This window comes from Furipterus horrens, unplaced genomic scaffold, assembly GCF_987537825.1.
Source record: "Furipterus horrens unplaced genomic scaffold, mFurHor1.1.pri manual_scaffold_5, whole genome shotgun sequence".
NCBI classification, from domain to species: Eukaryota; Metazoa; Chordata; class Mammalia; order Chiroptera; family Furipteridae; genus Furipterus; species Furipterus horrens.
The window spans coordinates 64894906-64921525 of record NW_028327175.1 but is presented as its reverse complement, the minus strand read 5'-3'; the positions used below and the strand labels follow the sequence as shown (position 1 = coordinate 64921525).

The 26620-nt window shown below is 38.7% G+C and overlaps 1 protein-coding gene across 1 annotated transcript in view; it reads right to left on the bottom strand.

Annotated features, from left to right (window-relative positions):
* Nucleotides 1-26620, bottom strand: part of CAST (calpastatin) — a 131951-nt gene that overhangs the window by 78820 nt on the left and 26511 nt on the right. Inside the window, exon 3 of the mRNA XM_090276516.1 lies at nt 15804-15875. Coding sequence (XP_090132642.1) covers nt 15804-15875 — 72 coding nt within the window. The remainder of the gene's footprint in view (nt 1-15803; nt 15876-26620) is intronic.

Below are 26620 nucleotides of genomic sequence, written 5' to 3'. Positions count from 1 at the left end.
AACTAAATATTAGGGGTTTTTTTTAAGTGTTGAAAGGAAATCTAAGAGAAAAGAAACATATGCCACCAACAAAGAGACCAAGAAGCAGCTCTGTCTGTGCCCGTCATGCCCCCGGTGAGAAGAGCCAGAAAAAATGATAAAAGGTGAGGGATTAGGGCTCTGCGGGTCCTCCTGTCCTGCTGCACAAATGTATTCACCAGGGGGCAGCTGCCAAATATGGAACAACAAACTAGATTGAGACAAACGTGTCCTTAGAGACAACAAATGCCTGGAATTGAGGGCAAGGTTATTCTGACTGCTGATGAGCTTATCTATTCTCTCTTGCACCTCGGGTAGAGTGGTAAGGAAACAAACAGGAAGATGAGCAGTGGGAACTTGTCCTCTCAAAGCTGGCTTGGAGCACTGATCACATAGACCAGTCAGCTGTGGAGTCTCCATTAAATCATGCAGAGCCCAGAACAAAATGGAAATCTCAGGCACACCTGATACTTGATGAAAACTCAGTCTGTATACAAGGGGCAGCTGTCAAGGACATGTCACCAGAGAAACCTAGAATTAATCAGAACTCTCAGTCCCACATAGCAGCACATGTAGCAGTGTGGTGGTGGTGGGGGATTGTAGTGTCTCAATTGGTGGTTAGGGACAAGTATGAAAGGAAGAGATTTAGAAAACAATAAGTGAGGAAAGTCAATGTTTGGGAAAACATTGGTGTTTTCAGCTTCATACCGGCCACCCGGTTGTAGCTCTCCTTTAAGGGGCTCACATACCCAATGTTTATTCCCAGAAAAACAGGCCCTCAAGCTTAACCTCATCCCCCTTCCCCAACCTTTCACTTTGCTTTTATATAGCACCTTGATAGCAATGCTATTTAGCATTTTGCACATTGTGTTTTTATATTTGGATCATACTGCACCTCTGTATCCCTAGCACCATGTTTGACCCATTGTATAAGCACCCCTCCAAAAAATAAAAGAAAAAAAAGGATTCTTATTGATCTTTTTTAAATTATCCACTATTTACTCTTTAGTTAAAGGACAAAAAGATATTAAGTTTCAAAACTCTATTTGTAAATCCTAGACAATAAAAAAGAATATAATTTTACCTTTTCTTCCTACCCAGGATAAATCTCTATACTAACACAGAATCATCTGAGGGCTCTATTCATATTAAGATAAAAGCAGTCTTCTTTTTCAATACAGTAACTATTTATTGAGCAATTACCAGGCAGATGCTATGGGGTGGGAGTACAAAGATGTGGGTCCTGACTTTAAGAGGCTTACAGTATAGTAAAAATCTGGCATTCTAAGAACAAAAGTAACCATAACTAAATGAGACTATGTAGCCAGTGAGACTTTTACTATGTAATAACTTTTCATGCATTGATGCTCATTTTTTTGGAAAGTATTTTATGGAGATATGTTAAAAATATCCTAAGAAACAATACAGTGTGGTGTTTAAAAGATCAAACTCTTTCTTAACCTGTAACATGGACATAATAAAAGTATCTTCCTCATTATTGCATTATTATCACATCATGTAAAGTGATCAGCATATGCCTAGAACATAGTAATTTTCAGTAAATACAGCTATAATTATTAATACTCTAATACAGATTATCCTGAGCTATTCTTTTTGTGGAACCTACTACAGTCATTTTCTAATAATTTATTATTATTGCCTAATGCAGACAGGGGAGCACACGAATAACAACGTCACCTTGCTAGTAGGATTACACACAGCCTCCTCCTGACTCTCCAATGTCCAAATATATGAATTTTCTCAGAAGTAAGAATGTCTTAAAAGATGTTGTAAAGGCTCTTAAAAATTAGAAATAATGGAACTGAGTAATTATTTTTATGACTTCCCATTAAAAAAGTGTAGCTCATTGATTCTTAATCAGGGGAGAGACCATCCACCTAAAAGTAATCTAAAATATGTGAGAATACTTTCGCTCTTACTCTGGCATTCAGTGGGAGCAAGAAAGACTTGCCCAATTAAGAATTGTCACCCCAAATGTCAATTGTACCCGGCTGAGAAATATTGAGTAGCTGACATTTTTAAGTCAAAAGCGATTCACAGAAAAAAAATAAAATGCAATTGTTTGTGAAGACCCATTGTACTTTCCCACTAAGCAGATTATTAATTCAATATATCAGAAAAACTACAGGATAAAATATCTCCCTCTTTTGGTTCAGACATATTGTTACTAAAACATATATTCCAGATTCATATAGTCTCTAAAATGAGGGCATTGTAAGACATAATGAAAGAGGAGATACAAAGTATATGTGTATACAGAAGAACACAGGTTGTAGACTTTCTATTTAAACAGAACTACCAATTAGATAGTTCATATCTTGGGAAAAGTAAATATTTCCACATACAAAGTAGTAATCCTCAAAGATATAAATTAAAATTTAAAAATTTAAAAATTTAAGGGATCCAAAATGGCAGCAGAGTAGGTGGAAGTTACACTCACTTCCTCCCAGGACTCAACTGGAATTACAATTAAATTATAGAACAATCAACCTGAATATCCAACTGAAGACTAGCTGAACAGAAGTCTTATAACTAAGGATTTACAGAAGAAGTCACACTGAGACTGGTAGGAGGGGCAGAGATGCAAAAAAGAACTCAATGAAAAGAAGGCAAGTGATCTACCAGATACAGAGTTTGAAACAATGCCTAGAAGGATACTTAAGGAACAAAGGGAAAGAATGGATAAACTCAGTGAACACTTCAGCAAAGAATAGTAACCATAAAAAATGACATAGAAACCATAAAAAAGAGCAAGTCAGAAATGAATAACACAGTATATGAAATGAAGAATACACTAGAAGGAATCAACAGCAAACTAGATGAAACAGAGGATCAAATCATCAATATGGAAGACAAGGTAGCAGAAAGCCCAATCAGAGCAGCAAAAAACAAACAAACAAACAAATAAATAAAATGAAGCTAGTTTAGGAGACCTCTGGGACAACATCAAGCATAACAACATCTGTATCACAGGGGTGCCAGAAGGAGGAGAGAGCAAGGGATTAAGAACCTATTTGAAGAAATAATGACTGAAAACTTCCTAACCTGGTGAAGGAAAACAACACAAAAGTCCAGGAAGCACAGAGTCCTAAACAAGATGAACCAAAAGAGGCCCACACCAACACATATCATAATTAAAATGGAAAAGGTTAAAGACAGAACAAGAATCTTAAAAGCCACAAAAGAAAGACAATTAGTTATCGACAAGGGAGCTGTCAGCTGATTTCTCAGCTGAAACATTTCAGACCAGAAGGGATTGGCACACAATATTCAAAGCGAGAAAAAGCAAGAACCTACAACCAAGACTACTCTACCCAGCCAGGCTATCACTTAAAATTGAAGGAGAAATACAGAGCTTCCCAGACAAGAAAAAGCTACAGGAGTTCATTACCAGAAAACTAGTATTACAAGAAATGTTAAAGGGAAGTTTTAAGAAGAAAAAAGAGGAATATAAATGTGTATAAAAATGGCAATAAATATATACCTATCAATAATCACTTTTAAAGTAAATGGATTGAATGCTCCAACCAAAAGACATGGGATAGCTAAATGGATCAGAAAATAAGAGCCATACATATGCTGTCTACATGAGACACAGTTCATATTGAAAGATACACACAGACTAAAGTAAAGGATAGATCTACCCAGCAAAGATACCATTCAGAATCAAAGGGCAGATAAAGAGCTTCTTAGGCAAGAAAAAAGCCAAAGGAGTTCATCATCACTAAACCATTATTATACGAAATGTTAAAGGAACTTATTTAAGAAAAAGATGATCAAAACTATGAACAATAAAATGGTAATAAATACATGTCTATCAACAATTGAATCTAAAAAGCAAACAGGAAGAACAGAGACAGAACCATGCATATGGAGAGCATCTGGATTATTGCCTGATGGGACAGGGGTGTAGAGGAAAGGGTGAAGCGGTGAGGGGATTAAGAAGTACAAATAGGTAGTTACAGAATAGCCATGGGGATGTAAAGTACAGTATAGGAAATGGAGTAGCCAAAGAACTTACATGCATGACCCATGGACATGAACGATGGTGGGGATATTTATTGCCTGAGGGAGTTGGGCGGCTGGGTGGAGGGGAACATAGAGAAAAAATCAGTACAACTGTAATAGCGTAATTAATAAAATATAATTTTAAAAAGTAAAGGGTGGAAAAGATATTTCATGCAAATGGAAACAAACAAAAAGCTGTGGCAGCAATACTTATATCAGATGAAACAGACTTTAAAACAAAATCTGTAGTAAGAGACAAAAAAGGACATTACATAATGATAAAGGGGTCAATCCAACAAGGGGATATAATACTTGTAAACATTTGCACACTCTACATAGGAGGATCTAAATATACAAAGAAAATTTTGATGGACACGTAGGAAGAGATCAACAGTAACATAGTCATAATAGGGAACTTTAACACCCCAGTGATATCAATGGATAGATCTTCCAAACAGAAAACCCACACCTATATGATCAATTAATATTTGACAAAGGAGGCAAGAACATAAAATGGGGTAAAAACAGTTTATTCAAAATATGGAGTTGGAAAAGTTAGACAAATACCTGCAAAAAAATAAAACTAGATCACCTTTTAAAACCATATACAGAAATAAACTCAAAATGAATTAATGACTCAAATGTAAGACTCAAAACCATTAAACTCCTAGAAGAAAACATAGGCAGTAAAATCTCTGACATTTCTCTTAGCAATATTTTCTCTGATATATCTCCTTGGACAAGAGAAACAAAAGAAAAAATAAACAAATGGGACTACATCAAACTAAAAAGGTTTTGCACAACAAAGGAAACCATCAACAAAATTAAAAGACAACCTACTGAATGGAAGAACATATCTGCCACTGATACTTCCAATAAGGGGTTAATATCTAAAATTTACAAAGAACTCATAATTCAACACTTAAAAAAAAACAAAACACGGAGACTTCCGGCCAAGATGGAGGCATAGACTGACACACTCTGTCCCCCTCTACACTAAGAAGGATTACAACTACTGCAAAACTAAAAATAATAAGAAGTTCCTAAAAAGAAAGCTACATGGAAGTCCAACGTATATAGTCATAAACAAGTGGTGCTCATCCAGACAGGTAGGAAGTGCGAACCCGCGGCTGAGAAAGATCGAACTGTGCTGGAGGCAGCAGCCGCAGCAGTGACCAGTGGGACCCGGTAAGCAGACACCCGTATTTGGGGGAAGGAAAGAAGCGCCTGGGAGCCGGCCCCAGCCCCGGCTGCAGACCAGATCCGTCGGCTCGTGACTCCAACGTCGGAGAAGGCAGACCCCTTTGGGAGGCGGACCTGTTCCTCAGCAGAGAGTAACAGCAGGAATCCATCTTGGACCCTCGCCCCCACGCAAAGCGCCACAGTGTGGCGAGAAAGGTCGCCAGGTTGTGATGAGCACACGGGGCTCTGCCCACTATAGCGTAGGAGGTGTGACAGCACCCCGCCCGAGAAGGAGATAAACAAAATGGTCAGAATGGGAGAATTAATGATTGAAACACCAATCACGCAGCTAACGAAAAAACAAATAAAAGCCTTGACCAATTAACAAATAGCGTATCTTTCCAAGGCTCAGTTCAGAGCTATAGTCATAAGGCAGCTTACAGACCTAACAGCGGGGCTGAAACAAGACAGGGAAGGAATGAAGGCTAGTCCTGCTGAAATGAACAAAAATACATACAAGACAAGTGGTGAGGAAGGGAAAGTCATGGATCAAATTAACAAATCAGAACATAGGGAGGGAATAAACAGTCAACCAGTGCAGAAGGAGGAAACAAAAAGTGAGAAATATGATGAGAGGCTCAGGAACTTCTGGGACAGCTATTAGGCAATCAAACATTCGAATTATCGGACTGCCAGAGGATGAAGAAGAACTAGAAATTGAAAAATTATGTGAAAAAATAATGAAGCAGAACTTCCCTAACTTGGGGAGGGAAATTAACTTACAGGTCCAGGAAGCACAGAGAGTTCCGGATAGGCTGGACCCAGGGAGGACCACACCAAGACACATTATCATCAAAACGTCAAAAATTAAAGATAAAGAGAGAATCTTAAAAGCAGCAAGAGAGAAGTATTATGCACAAAGGGGTCCCAATTAGACTATCAGTGGATTTCTCAAAGGAGACTTTACAGGCAAGAAGGGACTGGCAAGAAATATTCAAAATAATGAAAATCAACCACGATTACTCTATCCAGCGAAGCTGTCATTCAGGACAGAAGGGCAGAAAAAGTGTTTTTAGGACAAAGTAAAACTGAAGGAGTTTGTTAGATCCAAACCAGTGTTATACGAGATGTTAAAGGGACTGATTTAGAAGAAGGAGGATCAAAACTATGAACATTAAAATGAAAACTGTATCACAACAACCAATAGCAGAAGATAGGGAATCGAAACAAAGGCAACGAAAGGAGAAAAAGAATTATAGGTATGGGGAACATATTGGGGAGAGGTCAGCGGGGAGGGGGAAGGGGGAAAATGGAGGGAGATTATGCAGGAATTAAGAAGCATAGTAGGAGGGAGTGGAGTAGACAGGAAGATGTTGAGAAGAACTATATGCACAACCAATGGGCATGGACTAAGGAGGGGGACAACTGGAGGGAGGGGGGAAGCAGGGGGGAAAGAAATTGGGACAACTGTAATAGCATAATCAATAAAAAAAAATTATAATAAATAAATAAATAAATAAAAAACACTCCAATTTAAAAAATGGGCAGAGGACCTGAATGAACACTTCTGCAAAGAGGATGTACAGATGGCCAATAGACATATAAAAAGATGCTCAATGTCACTAATCTTCAGAGAAATCAAAGTTAAAACCACAAGGAGATATCACTTCACACAGGTCAGAATGGCCGTCACCAATAAATCAACAAACAAGGGTTGGTGAGGATGCGGAGAAAAGGGAACCTTGGTGTACTGTTGGTGGAAATGCAGACTGGTGCAGCCACTATGGAAAGCAGTATGGAGTTACCTCAAAAAATTAAAAATGGGCCCTGGCTGGTGTGATGCAGTGGTTGAGAGCCGGCCTGCGAACTGCAGGGTTGCTGGTTCAATTCCCAGTCAGGGCATTATGCCTGGATTTCAGGCCAGGTACCCAGCTAGGGGCATGTGAGAGGCAACAGAGTGATGTATCTCTCACACATCATGTTTCTCTCCTCTCTTTCTCCCTCCCTTCTCCTCTCTCTAAAAAGAAATAAAATCCTTAAAAGAAAAAATTAAAAATTGAACTGCCTTATGACTTGGCAATTTCATTTCTAGGTATATATCCAGAGAAACCCAACACATTAATTTGAAAGAATATGCACCCCTATGTTAACTGCAGTAATATTTACAATAGTCAAGAAATGGAAATATCCAAGTGTCCATCAATAAACAAGTGGATAAAAACGTAGTAGTACATACATAAAATGGAATATTATTTGGTCATAAATAAGAATCTTACCATTTGCAACAGCATAGCGAAATAACTCAGACCTCTCTAAAGAGCAAAATAAATGAACAAACAAAATAGAAACAGACTCACGGATACAGAGAACAGACTGATGGTTGCCAGAAGAGGGGGGGGTGGGGCATTGGAGCATTGGATGAAAAATATGAAGAGGATGAAGAACTACAAATTGATAGTCACAAAATAGTCATGGGGGTGTAAATTACAGCAGCTTAGGGAATATAGTCAATAATATTGTAGTAACTATGTATGGTACCAGGTAGGTTCCCAAATACCAGGGGGACCACTTTGTAAGGTATATGATTGTCTGACCACTATGCTGTACACCTGAAACTAATACAAAATATTGAAAGTAAACTGCAATTGAAAAATGAAACCAAAAAAATTCAACACCCACCTATAATATAAATTCAGAGCAAACTAGGAATGCAAGAAAACATTATAAACCTGATAGTGTATTTTATAAAATCATAGCAAATATCATAATTAATGGTAAAAACATTAGAAACATTCCTATTTAGTTCAGGAATAATATTTTATTAAAGGTCTTAGCCATCATAATGAAATTAGAACAAAGAAAATATCAAAAAATAAAAGGAAGTAACACAATTCTTATAATTCACAAATTATATAATTGTCTACATAGGAATCATCAACTCTTAATAGCAAAGTTCAGCATGTTTCCTGGATCTAAGATAAGCATACAAAAATCAATTATATTTCTAGGTACTAGCAACAACCAGAAAATGCAAATTTTTAAAAAGATAATCTTTTGATAAATGCATATAATTGTGTATCCACTACCATCACCCCCCAAATTGCCCTTTTAACCCTCTCTGTTCCCTACCCTCACCCCTACCTCTAAAATCACTGATATGATTTGTCTCAATAGTTTTTTCTTCACCAGAAATTGAAGTAAATAGAACCTTACAGGTGTTAGTCTTTGCTGTGTGATTTTTAAATGTGTACATGTTTTGCATGTGTTAGTGGTTTATTTTTATTCCTGGGTAGTATTTCATTGTATGGATGTGCCCTGGATTTTTATTCAATAATTAGTTGATGGTCATTTGGCTGTGGCTCTTATTAATAAAACCACTGTAAATATTTGTGTAGAGGTAAAAAAAGAATATATATATATATATGTATATAAAACTGTTATTATAAACAATGAGTATGAACACAAAACCTTGGCTGATCTTAAGAAGATAGTACAAATTAATTCCTCGTTTTCCTAATGGCTTTCTCTCGTTTTCTCTTTCTCTCCCTTCTTCCTTCCTCCCCCACCCCTCTTTCTCTTAATTTCATTCATTCAAAATGTTATTTAATGGGATAACTTTTAAATTCTCATTATAGGTGAGGAATTATAATCAGCCAATTCAGAGAACAATGAAGGAACTGAACTCACCACTAATACTATGTAATCAGTTCCTCTAGGGCAGTGGTTTTCAACCTTCCTAATGCCGCGACCCTTTAATACCATTCCTCATGCTGTGGTGACCCCCAACCATAAAATTATTTTCGTTGCTACTTCATAACTGTAATTTTGCTACTGTTATGAACCGTAATGTAAATATCTGATATGCAGGATATATTTTCATTGTTACAAATTGAACATAATTAAAGCATAGTGATTAATCACAAAAACGATAGGTAATTATATAGGTGTTTTACGATGGTCCTAGGCGGCCCCTGTGAAAGAGTCGTTCGACCCCCAAAGGGGTCGTGACCCACTGGTTGAGAACCACTGCTCTAGGGCATTGGGGATCTTCCCGCAAAGCATGAGAACTGAACCACAGCCAACATTTAAACTTCAATGTGCTGCTTCATAAACACTGTCACGCAGTATGCAAACTCACTTGTTTATAACGGACACCAATAGTCCTTGCGGCACACACACAGGCGGCCGTGACACCCTCATTGCTGTTGGCTGCCTAGCACCTCTCTATCAGTCAGCAGTTGTGGACTTTCCTGGTGCGGCATGGTTTTGTTAAATGTCAAGTTTTGTTTGGGTCCTATACTGCCTCCTAGAACCTGGAGAGCACTTCCTCCCCAGTACATTCCCAGCAACAAACATCCTTTTAGACACTGAGAGATCAGTGTGCAAAAGTTAAATTCAGTGCCCACAAACAAAACATCGGGAAGAGGCACTGCAGTTATTTATCGGAAAACAGGCTTTCCCCTTTTGAACACTGGATGCCACTCCTTAATGATCTTCCCTGCAATGCAGAGCTTTTCTCTCTAGAAAGCATTTCATACAGCAAAACTTTCCAGAGCTGCTGAATAAGCACTACTGTTCTTCTGATGCACAGGTGAATTCCTTGAGAAAGCTTCCCAAACCCTCTGCCTCATTTTCTCAAGCTAAAAAATGGGAATAAAGAACTTGCCTCTTGTGCATTTATTACTGAGCAACACTGAGACCCTGACTGTACAGAAGAGATTATTAAATCTCTAATGAAAACACTTGGCATTCTTGAAAGATAGCTACAAACTACCCCTCAGTGATGTTATCTGATCACAGTCTCAGGTTGTATTCAAGGAAATAGAATAGAAACATGTTACAACATTTGCCTCGCCACACCCAACATATAGCAGGTACATGGGGAGATTACAGTGAGTGAACTCATTCTCTAAAACCGAGGTCACCACAGTAGTGGGGGCGGGGCCCGGAGAAGAGGGTGGGGGTCTAACCCTAGAGATAAAAGTGCCAAACCACAGACATAGGTGCTGTTTTAATTCTTTCAGCTTATTCCCAGGTCACTCAAATCCCTGGTTTTGTAACCCTGCCAAGTCTGGTCATCAGCCACATTTCCAGCTAAAGAGCCAGCGACAGTGTAACCAACTAGAAGCGGCTCGACAAGTAACACACTTTAACTTAGAACCCAGTAGGAAAGGAATGTCTCTTTAGGGTTGAGAGACTAGAAAGAGCGCACGTCCAAGCCCAGCGAAGCCAGCGGCTGGCTGCGTCGGAGCCTGGGACGCACGGGGCACGGGCCGTGGCGAAGGCGGCGCCTGGGCTTCTTGCCCAGGAGGCAGCCACAGCCTGGGAAAGAAGCGGCAGGTATCAGTACTCACTCTGCCTCCAGTTCCGCAGCCCAGGGACTTCAGCTGAGGGTTCCGGATGTTTGCATTCTTGGTTGGGCTCGGCCCCTGTGGTTTCAGTTTAGCAGCCCAGCGGGGCGAGCCCTCAGAGACTGACTGGGCGGGACACAACACAGGCCGCTCCCCGCCCTCCCTGCCCCGGTGACTCAGTGACTCGTCACGGGGTGGCTTCCCGGAGGCTGACTAACTGGGCCTGTGATGCAGACCATGCTGCGGGCTGATGGCACAGGTCTGCCGTTCCTAAGCTGTCACCCTTTGATTCTACCAAAATAAGGGAGCAACAGTGGGTGCGTTTTGCAAATACACACCTTCCTCTGGTATTTCATTTTAAAGTATAAAGCAAATTAGTTATGATCACCATTAAGGGTTTGAAAATACATTTCAAATTGTGCGATAGATTTTTTTAAAACAGCAGTTAGCTAAATTACACATTATGACTAAAAATTTCAAAATAAAAAATGGGATATTTATTATATAAAATAAGAATTTGTGAGTTCTTATTGCTATAATAAATGAATGAATAAATAAATAAATAGGGAGAAAAGAAATACTCTTTCTTAGAGAAGAATGCCAACAAACAGATATAGAATGATAGGGTTAGAGAAAAGTTATATAATTTTAGAACAAATATGGAAAGCCAACTTTTCCCAAAGCCATAAACAAATGACAATAAACACTATGGACACTCAGCTTGGGGTGTGAGTGGAGGAGGTGGTGGTGGTGACTGGTTGAGCAGCAGAGACCTGAGACCCACCTAGCGACAGCTAAGCAATGACTTGGTGCTGCATCCAGCCAAGGCAGAGGTGACGGTCAGCTGGCATTAAACAGATGGAGAGCTCATCTGCACAGCTTTGTACCCAACATGCACCAGGTAGTCAAAGCGGCTGGCTTCCCTCTGACTTCTCCTACAGGGTGTTTCCTCATGGCCACCTTATTTTTCATTTTTCATTTATTTCTGTTAAATAAAGCTGGTGAAGCAAGAGCCCTTCCAACTCTAATATTTTATAATTCCCTGAGCAGAAGACTCTGTCCTTATAATTTTTTAAATCAAAATATAGTGTAAAAATTCATTTTTAATTTAATGTATTTTCTTTCTTCCTCTTCTTCTTTTTCTTTCTTTTTTTTTTTTTTTTTTAACTAAACCTCAGCTTATCTTGGTTTCACTGATATTCTTTTCTCCTGTGACAAAAGCAGCACCAGGTGACTTCTTGGGGCCACACTCCAGTAGGGGTGAACTCCAGGTCCCACGCTCCCCAGTGTTAGGCAGTGTATCTCCTACAATGAAGGTGAGTATTTTTGTGCTCCTGAAGAGTATAGATGAGTAATTGCATGCTATGTAATAAATTTTCTAAGGATTCATAACCTGCAAGACAGAAAGAAAGTGGCTACTTTCCTAAGAGGAAAAGGGCCATTAGTTTCCCCCAATATTCTGTGGCTGTCCAGTCCCTGAGGCTCATCCTGTCTCCCAGTGTGGTCCTCATATTATCTGCATCTGAAACACCTAAAGGGTACGTATGAAATAAATAAAATCCTGGGCCTTACCCTGCCCCTGTAAATTAGAATTTCTTGGCTTGGGACCTGAGAATCTGTGTTTTAACCAAATTCTCTGGTCAGTGTTGAGGTAATCTAAGGTACAGGTAACTCTAACTATCCACTTTCAGCTCAATTCAGCATCCTTGCTCCTCAAAGTGTGGTTGACAGACCAGCAGCCTCAGCATCAACTGGAAGCTTGTTAGAAAAGCAGAATCTTGGCTTCACCCCAGACTTCCTGAATCAGAATCTCCATTTTAATAAAAACCCCGCTGATTCAATATGCTCATTAAAATATAAAAATTACTGTTCCCACTGTGTATCTCAAACTTTTGTTATTTGCATATTCTTATATATCTTAATTTGTAATTAGTATACTATATTTACTTACTATTTTAACAAATAGGTTTACTTTTTAATTTTTAATTTAGCCTTGTTTTAAGAAAAACTAGTTATGGGATCCTGAGTTTGAAGTTCTAGTGTACTTTTTATCGGACATTAAAATATATGCATAATTTTTTAAAATAAAAATGCTTGCCCATTTAACACACCAAGTCATCTCACTGAGGCTGCCAGCGAATGCCGAACATGTACAACACAGCCGCTCACTCATGTAACAGAGGAGACCAGTAAGCGCCGTGAGAGGAGAGCTGTGTTGACAAAGTTAAACCCAGCCACAAGTGGCAGAAACAGGACCAAAACCACAAAGTATTTCTCCGACAGGTGCTTATTAGATTTTTCTCCCCTCCACTGGGGAGAAAAGCTATTTGTACCTTCTTTGGTTTAAAAGGCCTAACGTTACGAAAAACCTGTCATCACTGGTTCCCCTTTCAGTTCAGTTAGGTAATTCCTCTGTTTTCCTTCCAGTAATAGGTATCTATGTCAGTTGTCAGCTGACCACACATTTACAAACCCTCACTACATATTGATGATTCCCCACCTAATCAATCTGCACCTTCCCAAAGTAGAATCCAGCACACTCACAACCCCAGATTCCCCTGTAGCAAGGCTGAGGCATGTGGCTTCTGTTGGCCAATCAGATGCGCCAAAAAAGGAGCCTGGAAGTAAGCAGTGGAAGGCTGCCCCTGTGCACCGGGGAATCTGTAATAAGCTTGTCAGTCTTCAAGACGGGCAGTGGCAGAGTTTCTGGCATCTGGTCCTAAATGCGATAGGTGCTGAGCTGTGGTAGCAGCAGGAAAGGGTCCCAGGACATGGCCGGGCATTGTTTCTGGCTGTGAAACTTGAGATTCTTTCTGCCAGAGTTCTCTGGATTTCTCTGTGAGCTACCTGCTAGCCTTAAGAAATTCTTTTTTGGCCTGAACTAGTCAGAGTGGATTACAATCGCAATTAATAACCTTAACCAATACATCTTCTTAATAACTGTGGTCTTCTACAGAGAGATTCCTAATGCAGGTTCAACCTTGGTTTCCTCACCTGAACAGGAAGGTGGTTATGAAAGAAGTTGCCTGAGAGCTCTTCCAGAAATAAAATTGCATGATAGTATGAATCACAATAATTTTCACATGGACTTTAATAAGAGCCTATATAATTTATGCACTAAACATCTTACAAAATTATTTTGAGTTAGAAATAGCTATGCCACTTAATTTCTTTGGCTCTTCCAAGACCAGCAGGAGTGATATTATTTGTGCACATAATTCTCATTTTGTAAAAATTTCTATAAAACAGTTCTGCAATGCATGGTGACTATTCTATAATACATAGCTTATGCATAAGTTTCAAATTACATATTTAATATTTAAGACAGGCTTGGTTTTCTTAATAATTGTAAATTTATCACTCATTTTAACTTTCAAGTAGAATGTGTCCAAAATCAAGAAAACCAGGATTAATTAACCATCACCAATTACATCCACTATTTTGTCATGCCTTTTTGAATGTGTTGAGAAAATATTACTTTTGCCTGTGTGTTATGACAATTACCCGTGTGATAAAGGCTTCAAATGATCACAACTGTTATTCCTCCCAGCTTTTCTAAATGAGGCATGGGAATGATTTCATTTTATTTTTTTAGGTGATGATAGTACTGAGTTAGAGCCCTTTCAATCTTGGATCAAAAGAAAAAATAAGGAAGTATATTATACATTTTTTTTTCTTCTACACTGTATAAGAGTTAAAGATATGAGGAAGGAAGGAGTGAGAAGTAAACCCAAGAAAAACTAATATTCAGAAAACTGGTGAAGCAAAGTGAGTCAGGAAACCTTAGTGAGAAAGAGTAACAGGAGAGTGAAGAATGGAGGGAGGAGAGGACAGGGTTTTAGAAGCCAAGGAAAGAATGTCAAGTTTGCCATTAAATACTAAAATAATAAACATGTGGCTATAATGTCTCCACCTTCCAGCTAACACCCTCCCTCAGCTTCCTGAGACAGAGCAGGCTTTAGGGGAAACATTCAAATTTTTTACAACCATTCCACCTCAGAATGATTAAATGATAACTTCCTATGTGAAAAAAAAAGATGGAAAAGGAACTGCTTCTTATAACTAACTTCAAGGAAAAAAATGTGATTTTCCACAATGTACAGACCTTCCAAGAGTTTAGGTATAACAATTCCAGAAACCATTTACAAATGATTTACTAAATCTCATTGACTTACACCTTTGCCAATGAGGCATAATTTAGGGGTATAATTTAAGTATAAGTTAAATAAAGGTCATAATATCATAAAAAACCAAACATGTCTAGAAAGATCATTTTTAGTTAGGATGGTGTTCAACTCTGTGCCCAGTCTCTTCTTATTTCTCAGCTGAGTTTTGGTCTTGGCACCTTTCAGGGGCTTGGAAAGCAGCCAGGGTTCCAGGAGCCAATAAAATATTAACTGTTCATCAAGCAAGTAACCTACAGGAGAAGGTCCACAGACCTCCTCAGGAGAGCTACCAGTTTTAAAGGAAAAATGCTTATTTAAAAAGGTATACAGACAGTCTTGAAATAGTTTAAGGTTTTTGATTATCTTGGACATACTGGAAGAACACAAGTTGAAATGGGCTGAACATAACTATTTTATATATTATTAAAACCTACTATCTAAAATTGTAGTTTCTTGCCTTGAAAGGTGATATTTCAGTGATTTCTATAAGTTGCAAAGCTTTGATAGGTGATATTACCAAAGAATGCTCAATCAGATCTTATGAGGCCCAGCATGTCCAGGACCTTGTGTGAACAAAAACCTGGGTTCAAACTCTACCTCCATCTTACTGGCTTAGTGATCTTGTCAAGAACACTTAACCTCTCTAAGCTCTGGTTTCCTCAGGCATGTACAAAGGAAAAATAAGTTTATGAAGATAGGATAATTATATAGCACACTTAAAGGAGAGCCTGGTATGATTAATGTTCAGAAAGAGAATCTGAATTATTTTCTGAAGGCGTGGGAGGAATATATTTCTTACAGTATGTACAAAAGTACAATATTAGAGATATTTATGAAAATAATATTCATTGTATACATTAATATATGCCCCTAAAAATTATAACAGAAATGGTTTTACTAGGTTTTAAATCAAATCATTAAGAAATTGCATTCCCCCAGCTCAGAAATGATACTTCGTTCAAAATCTTTCAGTGATGTATGGACACCGGTTGCCTTCCCTGTAAGCCCCGCCCACCATAGCATAGAGGACTTTTCGGGTGTTTAGGAAATCACTGACCTTGGTGGCTGGGGCCGTTCCACCAGCATGGGTTCTGGAGGGGTGACTGCTCCCATGGCTTGTTGCTTTTTTCTTGAAAATAGAAAATATTTGTTTCAATGGAGGAAAGCATCTTAACAATGTAGTCAAGTGCAAATTTTCATACCAATACAAATATTCCCTCAAGCAAAATCAGACTATATAATATACAAAGCACAAAAAAAATTTACATTTTTAACTTTTTTATATCTTTGCCTAAAGACTGTATCAATATTTTGCTTTATTAAGTTTATTGGGGTGACACTGGTTAATAGAGTAATATAGGTTTCAAGTATACATTTCTATGATAAACAATCTGTATATCACATTGTGTGCTCAACTATATCAATATTGAAAAGGAAGAGTAAGTTGAATAAATCCCAAATGCTCAATATAAAATGATTTTGGAGAACAGCAAAAACCCTCACATGGGCTGTTGCCATTTTCTACCACAATGCACTTCCAGAAACTAAGGAGCAACTGCTTTCTATCTACTATTTAGCAGGAAATAGCAAAGATGTAATTCTACTTCTAAAAATTCATCTTAGGAAAATAATATAGTATTTTTATATATTTTTATATAAAATATAGTATATTTTCTTATAAGATACTCATCACAGTATCATAACATCAAAATTTTGAAAATAAGCCCTGTCTGGTGTGGCTCAGTGATTGAGCACCGGCCTGCAAACCAAAGTGTTGCTGGTTCGATTCCCAGTCAGGGCACATGCCTGGGTTGCAGGTCAGGTCCCCAGTTGGGGGTGTGCAAGAGGCAACCACACATTAATGTTTCACTCCCTCTCTTTCTCCCTCCCTTTCCCTCTCTCTCTAAAACTAAATAAATAAAATATTTTTTAAAAGTTTGAAATAATATAGGTAATAATGAAAGTTTATTGAGTACTTATCATGTGCCAGGTAATTATTCTATTAGAATAATGAAATTATAGATAATAATAGAATAATAATGCTCTAATAATAGACTATATGAGAGTATTATTATAAATACTGTAAGTGTTTTAAGTACCATGTATAATAACTTATTTCATCCTAACATTACTGGATATAAAGCTGGACTGTTGTTATCCCCATTTTACAGATGAGGAGACTGAGGAATGGAATGGGTACAAAATGTGACCATGGGCATAGCTAGTAAAAAGGAGGATGTCTGCTTCAGACCCTATTTTCTTATTTCTCTATCCTGCCTCCACAATCAGGGGTTATGATAGACAGCTACACAGTGAAACAGCATGTCATTATTAAATATCATGTTGAGAAGAACCCTTCTTTAAATACAGTATATCATTCATATTTTATATAAAGAAAACTCATAAAATAGCATGTAGAGCATGCTTTCTTAAGTTCATTTGGGTTATTTTCTGATGGTAGGGTTAAGAGTGATTTTTTAAAATACTCTTCATTGTGTTTTTTTGTATTTTCTTATATAACTGTAACTATTTAACTGATAAAAGGACAATGAATGGGAGAAGAAATGTAAAATACATAGTTGCTTTCTCAACAAGGCCTTCATAGCTTATATCTCCTATGAATGTATTTCAAAGAAGCAAGCATATAAACTATAAAGTTTTATTGTATAAAATGGTGAGATTAGGCTCTGTCTATAAAATATGAATAATATCATCTAAGCATTGAATACAAGAGGGATTTTAATGTACTAATTAGCTGACATATAACATATTAAAGAGTTGTATATGTACGCAGCAAAATTTTTAAAAATATATAATTGAGAATAATGAGGTTTAATTGTTCAACATTTAGTAGAAATAAATTACCAAAATTTGCACTGCTTTTTTTTTTTTTTAAATGCCTGCCATGGAAGCTTGGGCAAAAGCTGTCTTTCCTTTCAGGGTAAATGTTGCCTCACCAAGAAGAAAAGCCAAACCTTAGCTTGCTGTCCTCAGAATATTATATAATCTCTATGTGTCCACTGACTGACCATCTCAGAGCACTTCAGGAAGATAGATCACCAAAACAGAAGAGGGACACATTTTTATAAAATGGGTATATAAGGAGCCTCACAGGCATTTGCAGGAGTCCCAGGCTCCCAGGCATCACCTGTAGACTAAATAGAATCTCCCAAGCACACATGCATTAGCACCAATCAAGGGAAGAAAAATCCTAAATAAATGTGATAGAAATAAAAGAAGCTGCTAAGAAGCTAGTAATGCAGGTGTGATACAGGAGGTGGTGAAAGAAGGGGGTGGCCTAAATTTTATCCATATCCCAGCCTCTTTTCAAAATATAAAGTATATTAACAAATAGCTTCTGATAACCACTGTATATACATAGATTCAGTGTAAGGGACCAAACATAAGGAGTAAAGACGAGGACACAGCAATAGGGTTGTTCATCTTAACTTTGTTACCCTTTCCACCTCCTCATTTCCAAGGAGGAGACTGAAGCCCAGAATGACACATCATTGTCCAGCATGCCCCAGCTGTCCTGCACGCCAGGTATTAGTGTTTGGTCTCAGCTACAATCAAGGAAGGTCATGATCCTATGCTGTGCTAACTAGGGCTTCCCATTCCTTACATCCAGGCCCCCATACTGAACCCTGGTTTATCTGTAAATGAATTCTACCACAATATATGAGAATTAAAAACCTTGCCTTTTGGATGAGTTATGAAACTGTTAAGTTAAAAATAATAACTACTTAAACACATGCTGATTTTCATTTTACCTCTAGATCATCTCAAAGTGTCCTTTAAAAACATGATTTACGAATAAGTTCAATGTCTTTTAACTCAAAGGATGACTCTCAAATTGGGGATCTCTCAGCTTTCCTAGGGTATGATCTGTCACCCCAAAGCTTGCCTCATCCTCTGAGCTACCTAGATTACCTAGTCTATAAGGGTTTCATTTAATTCATCTGAAACAAGGGTAGAATTTGTAAAAATTATCTTTTATTAAATTTTTATCCAACAAGTATTCATTAAGCCCTTAGTCAATGTCAGGCATATAAAAGATAATAGAAAAGCTTAGAAATATACCACACGAATACCAGAGCACAGACTCCTTATTCTCAGGTTTGTAGCAACATTTAGTTATAGATTGTTTGCCTAATACATAAGATTTGGTTCTCTTTCTCCAGTTGTGTCTGACTTCATGCACTCCTTCATTCATTCACTTACTCACTAGACAGACATCTATTAAACCCTGACTATGAGCCTGGTCCTATTCTAGGCAGTAGGGATGTGATGACAATTTAAAAAGAAAAAGCTCCTACTCTTACAGAGCTTACATTCCAGTCAGAGGACTCTAAATAAGTCAACAACAAACAAGATAGTCTCAGCGAGTGGTAAGTGCTGTAACGACACTAAACAGGGTAATGTAACACAGTGACTGGCTAAGGGCTGCTTCAGACAGGACAGATGGAAGTGGTGCTTGACCAAGATCTGACTACGAATAAACCAATCATGTGTATATGGAATGGGAAAGGGAAAACATTCTAGGTAGACAAAGTAACATGCACAAAGGCCCTGAGGTGGGAATGGGCTTGGCAAGTTGGAGGAACAGAAAGAAGTTAGTGTAGGTGAAGTATGGTGGGCACAGACATATGGTCTGAGGTGAAACAGGATGCTGGATCCAGATATTTAGCCTGAAGTGACAGCAGTTAGGAGGGCCCCACCATCAAGTATGTTTGAGACCATCAGTTTCTTCCAGCTTTGGCCCACTTCCTGATCTTTTCTGGGAGCCATCTGGCCCTTGGGAGTCCTCCTTGGCCTCCAAATGATACATTCTCAAAGTCCTCTGGCTTCATGTCACCTCCTGCTTAGTTTTGCAGGTGTCTTCCTGCCCCTCCCTCCCCCATCTCCTTATCATCATCTTCAGTCCTTAGAAATCCCACTCTGGCTTGGACACATCTCTCACTTAGCTAGGAGTGTATATTCACTAACTAGTAATATGGCTGGGTCTACTCTCAGATACAACAGAATTAATTCGTTTACTCACAGAAGTCCGAAGCTCTCAAAATAAGCTCATTTGTCTATGCCTCTGCATTTGTCCTAACACACAGATGAACTCTAGTCTCTAAAAGATTAAGGTGATAAATGAGGATGCCAAAACTCTGATAATTCAAATCTGAGCTAAATTATTTTTCCATAAACTTACAGACTAAAGACCACGGAGCAGATTTTTCCTTGCCAACCAATCATATTCCTTCCTACTGATGAGCTCTTCTTGTTTAACTTAAGTTTTATAGAAAGGAAATTGTCAGGAACATCCTGCCCCTCATCCCTACGTGTCAAGTTGCAGGGCTGGCTGAGTCATTGCCACCTAGCAGTTCATCATGTCACAGGGCCTCAGTCCCACTGATGGACAGGGACAAAAGTGGGATCCTCCACGCCCTGTTTGCCACCACTGGACTCAAACTCAGCACTCCACATCTGGTCCATTTACAGAGAACATGTGTACTCTCTCCTGCTCAGGCACAGACTCCTGAGTATACGCAGGCCCTCAATCCATGGACTATGAAACCACACCTTCTACGATAAGCCCCCTCCCCAACTGCAAAAGTGGTTCCGGGTCTGAGAGCCAAGAGACCCACAGAGGCACCTCATGCTTGAGCAGAGAAGTTCAATAAAGAATGCAGTTGCAGAAAAGCAACTGAAAAGAATTAACTGCCTACCTTTTTTTATGTCTGTTTTAGCTCATATGAAAAATTTTTTACTGAATTAATCAGAACTCAAGTCTCAAAAACTTTTTTCAAAGTAACAATGAAGTTCCAATAGCCAGGCAGAGCATTGCTGTATCATTATCTCCCAAAAATCTCAGGAAAGCCCCTGAGTGAAGTCCTGAGACTTAGTGACTCGGCAAAGCAAGTTATCACATTCGCTACAATATAGTCCTATCCTTTGAGACATGTAGCAAGAATCCTGGCTCTACCAACTGTCAGCTATGAAATCTTGGACAAGTTTATGAAGCTTTCTAAGCATGAATTTTCTCATCTGAAAAATGGAAGGGCCCGATCCACATCCACAAAGGAGACTGTGAAGATGAAATGAGACGAGGTAGGGACTGAGGTCTGTGATCCGAGGTGGGAGCTCCTTGCTCTACAGAGAGAGGCCCAAAGTCCTTGATATCAATGAAACAGGCTGAACTCCCCAGGGTAACCCATGTGGGCCTAGTTTTAACTCAAGAGGAGTCTAAGTGGCTGTGGAGAATAATTTTCAATGAGATTTTGTTATTTACATAATCAGAAAAAGTAACTTTTTTCACTGGATAGAAAAAAGTGATTCTTCCTTAGGACTAGCCATGATTCTAATGAGGGACACAGTTAATTTAGTTGGAAACAATTTGATCCTTTTGAGGTTTGCTCTTATGCTTTGTTAAATTGAATAAGAGCAGTTTTCAGACTAGGAGTAATTTTTTTTCAATACAGAGATGAGACCCTTCTGAGTATGCTACCCAATGATTCTGACTACTAGAGTCACATCCAGTCCTGGCCCTGTGTGAACCCTGGGGATTACATGAAAATATAAATATGACGCATCTAGCCCGCAGACCGGTAAGAGTACAATTACTCAGTGCATCCCAGCTATGGGAAGCCCAGATCACTTATAGGATTAACGCTGAAAGGCCTTCCCACTGAGTGTGGCCTGCCAGACAGAGCAGTGGGTACCAGCAGTCCTATGTTAGATGTCAAAGATGACGGCCCCTCTGGACCTTGCTCAGTTGGGTCCCACAGGTACCAACATTGTCACACAGGTCTGTGTGTGTGGAGAAGTAAGAGGGGTGACTCAGGGTCATTCGACTCTACAGGAATAGACATGACCTCAGTGTGTTTCCTGAGTTGCAAGAGCTCTTTTGAGGTACTGCACAGGGTGTCAGGTCAGGATATTGAAGAGGTGATTTCAATAGTTTTTGTTGCAGTTAAACATTAGCAGAATATCTGGAAAGCACTAAAATGCATTCGTATATGAACAAAAAAGAATTTTAATGACCAGACTTGTGACTGAGAGAAATTTAGTAACCCAACTTCAAAACTATTTTCAAACCCCTTTAAGAGTAAGGGAGGAATTTATGTATGTAAGCTGGGTCACGTCCTTCTTTCAAGTAAAGGTTTGTTTCTCTTTTATCCTAATGATGTTCTTACATCAAGAAATTTAGGAAGGAACCTTGTTCTCTGCCTTTCCCTGTGTTTGCTGACCCTATCCCACACTCGTCAGTCTCCAGCCTGCTCTCTCCTTGAGACTGAGCACCATGCCTTCAATTAAGTTGCAGAGTTCTGATGGAGAGATATTTGAAGTTGATTTTGAAATTGCCAAACAGTCTGTGACTATCAAGACCACGTTAGATTTGGGAATGGATGATGAAGGCAACAGTGACCCAGTTCCTCTACGAAATGTTAATGCAGCAATATTAAAAAAGGTCATTCAGTGGTACACCCACAAGGCTACCCTCCCCCCGCCTCCTGAGGATGATGAGAAGAAAAATGAACAGATGATATCCCTGTATGGGACCAAGATGCTATAACATGGATGGAACTACAGAGAATAATGCTTAGTGAAATAAGCCAGGCAGCGAAAGACAAATACCATATGATATCACCTAATACAGGGAACTAATGAACACCACAAACAAATGAGCAAAGCTGAACCAGAGGCATGTAAACAAGGAGTAGACTAACACTGATTGGGGGGAGGGAGGAGGGAGAGAAGTGGGGTAAATAGGGGAAGGGTTTAGTAAAGGAACTAGTATAAATAACCCATGGACATGGACAATGAGATGGGGATTGACTGTGGGAGAAGGGGTGGGCTGGGTTGGGGGAAGCAATGGGGGAAAAAGTGGGACAACTGTAATAGAAAAACAATAAATAAATCAAAAATGTTTTAAAAAAAAGAAAAATTAGATTCAAAAGCAAGAATGATTCCTATCTTAAACAACTAAAACAATTGGGACACTTACATGAACTGCAGGTTTTCAGACACTGGACACCATCAGCACAGGACGGGGTTCTTTAAGATGGAACCAGCCAGGGAGCCTGTGATTGTCACAGTCCACTGCCTGGAGGGTTTCCAGGCCAGGGGGAACAGGGAACAGGGCACGTGGCGGAAGAACCCAGGTAGAAGCTATCAGTCTCTCTAGGTTGAGGGGGTGGAGCTGGGAGTTCTGCAGGCCCACGGGGTTCTGGGGGCTCCCAGGGAGGGCACCAGGGAGGAGAGCTGCAGAGAACTGTGCGTGCCTGCCCAGGAGGAAACCTCGAGTCTGGGGAAAGGAGCCGCGAGGGAGAAGAGGCATAATCCCTGGGGCTCCCCCAGGCCAGGCACTGGATGTGTTCCCAGCAGTCGGAAAAGTAGTCCCCCTCTAAAGGCTGCTCTGGTCCAGCCAAACAAAGCTTAAAAGTAAACCCCAAAGTATCAAACTTTTCAGGTAACCTAACTGTATCCTGCAACAAAGCTCAAGAAAACTTAAGGCGGCAACAACAACAACAAAGAAGCACCCAACAAGATGAAATTCGCATCTGATAAAAAATTACAAGGCATGCAAAGCAGCAGGAAAATACACCTTTTTTCCCGTATGCAGGAAAATATGTTACCTTGATTGCAGTGCTTGCCGCCTACACAAATCTGCACATGTAATAAAATGGCATGGAACTTACACATTTTGAACCAATGTCAATTTCCTAGTTTTGATATTGTACTATAATTACATTAGATACAACCAATGGGGAAACTGCATGGAGGGTAAATGGGATCTTTCCATACTATTTGTGCAATGTCCTTGGAATATATATTTCAAAATAAAAAGCTTTTTAAAAGCATGTTAAAGAGAGACATTGAAGATACTTTTAAAAAAACACACACCTAAATCAAACTTCTAAAGATTAAATAAATACAAAGTCTGAGATGAAAACTACACTGGGATAAAGAACTTATAAGACACTGAAAAAGAAAAGTTCAATAAACATGGAGACGTAGCCTTAGGAACTACCCAGAATGAAAGAAGAGTAAAGGATTGGAGGAGAGGGAACAGAGCACCAGTGACCTGTGGGACAACTTCCAGGAGCTAGTATATGTATACCTGCAGCCTCCAAAGAAGAGGAGAGAGATGAGGAAACAAAGTATCTGAAGAAATAATGGTCAAAAAATTTCCAAATCTGATGAAAACTATAAACCCACCGATCCAAGAAGTTCAAAAAACCCCAAGGAAGAGTGAAGGTCTGGGTATAAAGAAAAAGGCAAGTTGGTTTTTGATCCCCATCCCTCAAAGACTTCAGCAATGATGAAATATCCACCTGTGAGGGGAGAGCTCCTTCTGCACCAGCTAAGACATGGTGCCTTTTCCTGCAATGAACTTGGTCAGAGTTTCTGCACCCTCCAATCCAATGATTGTCTTCTCCACCCTGAAGTGCAGGGTAAGAGTAATAGCAAATATTCCCTAGGGGGCTCTCAAAAGAAAACAGGCCAGAGAATTCTCTAACTGTTCCATGATCTATAAGTAACAGATCAAATGTTACATGTGGCAAAATTTTTGAGCACACGAATACACAAAAACTTTTGCATCAAATGAGTAATTGAAAATCTCAAAGGTCCAACTTGGCAGCTGGCATGCTCAAATAATTGCTCAAGATATTTTTGAAACCCTGTTTAACTGTAGTCAGAAACTGCAACATATTATTTGATTATCCCTATAGTCAAAACAAATATTTGTCCTCCGAAAGGACATCACATTTCTTGAAACTACCTAAAGTTAATCAGATTCATCTCTGGTAAATATGAGAAGGCTATTAAACAGAATAATATTGATTTTAGTGAAAAAAATATTGAGGGGAAGATAAAACTCTTGTGTTCTGAATGTGAAAGTGGAATTAGTTTCAAAATTGTCTGAACAAAGGAAAACACGTTAACTATATAAATTTTTAGGTTACTGCTGAATTCTATTTTATTGACTTAAAGTCACTTTTATTTCTTCTTTTACACCTCTTGCATACAGATGCATCTTAAAATCAATATAAGAAAGCCTTGGTCAGAGATTGATAGTTTTTTCTTTCTTAGCATTTTCTGATCAGTGCATTTTTAGATCAGTGATATCTTAGACTTGATGAAATGTAGTAGTTTTCAGGATAAAAACTCTCAATGAACTATATGTTTTGACATATTTGTTAACAAATCAGGTCCATTACTTAACAGTCACCCTATAAAATGACAAGTATTGTATTTTCACATGGAAACACACAATTTATTGGAAAACAGTATCTAGAAATAGATCATCTTTAAAAAGGATAAGTAAATTTTCCAATACTAGCAACTATAAACCTGTGGCTCTTATTTACACATGTTCCTTTACACCAGGGTTGTAAAACATTCTACAAATAAGTACAAATTGTTTTCTTAATACTAAGAGAAGTATAATTGTGTGCTATTACAAATACAACGCAATAAACAGGATATGTTGGCCCCTGGGAAACTCTGATAAATAAGTCATAATAAGTTATGAACTCATAAGATTACACAAAAGCTTATTAAGTTAAAAGTCCCATGTACAGTGGTCTTAATGACACACACTATGGTAGCCACACTTCAGTGAGGTTTATTTTGTTTCCCGATTACTCAGTACCCATTCACCGCCTCCAAGCCAGCTCAAGTCTCTCTAGTTTGGAGATGGCTGCACTGACGTGGAGTCAGGAGAAGCTATCCTCCTGCCTCCGCTTCTGCTGTGACTTAGCTCCCCTCTGTGCCACATTTCCTATCTAACAGAGGGAACGTCCATCCCTACACTTTCTTACATTGTAGATTCCTGGGAATTGGAATGACTTAATTTTGCTTTATGATCTTTTGAATGAAAACAAGGCACAACACAAGGAAGAAAGAAGAGTTAGAGAAGGGAGTTACAAAAATTGACAAAAGTAGTAAAAAAAAAACCTATAGAGTGGGCCTTCAGTAGAATTCTTAAAATAGGTAATATTATAAATAGTATCAGATACTAGCCAAAAGCAGACTCTGTAAAGTGAGTCAATTCTGGGCTCCAATACTAAATAACTGTGTCCTTAGATAGGTTATTTAAGTTATGCCTCAATTTCTTCTTCAGAAAAATGCAGTTGTAAGGTGTGTATGGTGTATGTGTGTGTGTGTGTGTGTGTGTGTGTGTGTAATGCCTATGTATGCATTAGCTGTTCTTAATCTCTAGTTCTCAACAAATGATTACTGGTTCTCAGCTACCTTTACCAAATCTATACAAAATAGTATTTACATAATTCTCCTCCCCTCTTGTCAAACTACTTCTCAGTGAGGTGTTCATAATTAATATAGTATTATCCTTCCTAGGAATACTGACAGTTTAAAAGAGGACTCACGAAAGTAATGTTTCAACTCAAAGATTAAGGGAGTTGCTAATGGAATTTCAGATATGAACAAACCAGCTGGGGAAATACTATTACATGGTGCCTGCTAAGTATCTCTACTAGATAAGATTGCCCCTTCAGGGTAGAAATGTATCTTTAAGCAAGCCTCTTTAAATTTGGGTCACATTTAGGGGGCATTTTTTGTATTTGCATACATGTGTACTTTTCAGAGGAAAAGACATCAGTTTTTATCCCATGCCAAAGGGACCACACACTAAAAATACTTAAGAATCCATCCTTGCCCTCTATGCTGTCTTAGGGCTTAAATCCGTATTTGCTGACTATATCTAAGAGATGTAGTTATACTCAAATGTGCACAAACACACACAAACACACACACCATACATGGTAGCAGCCTTGCTCTGGATTTCTCTTATGGGTTCCCAGGGAAAAAGGCTCACATATAAAACACTTCTCTCTTTCAAGATCTAAGCAGACA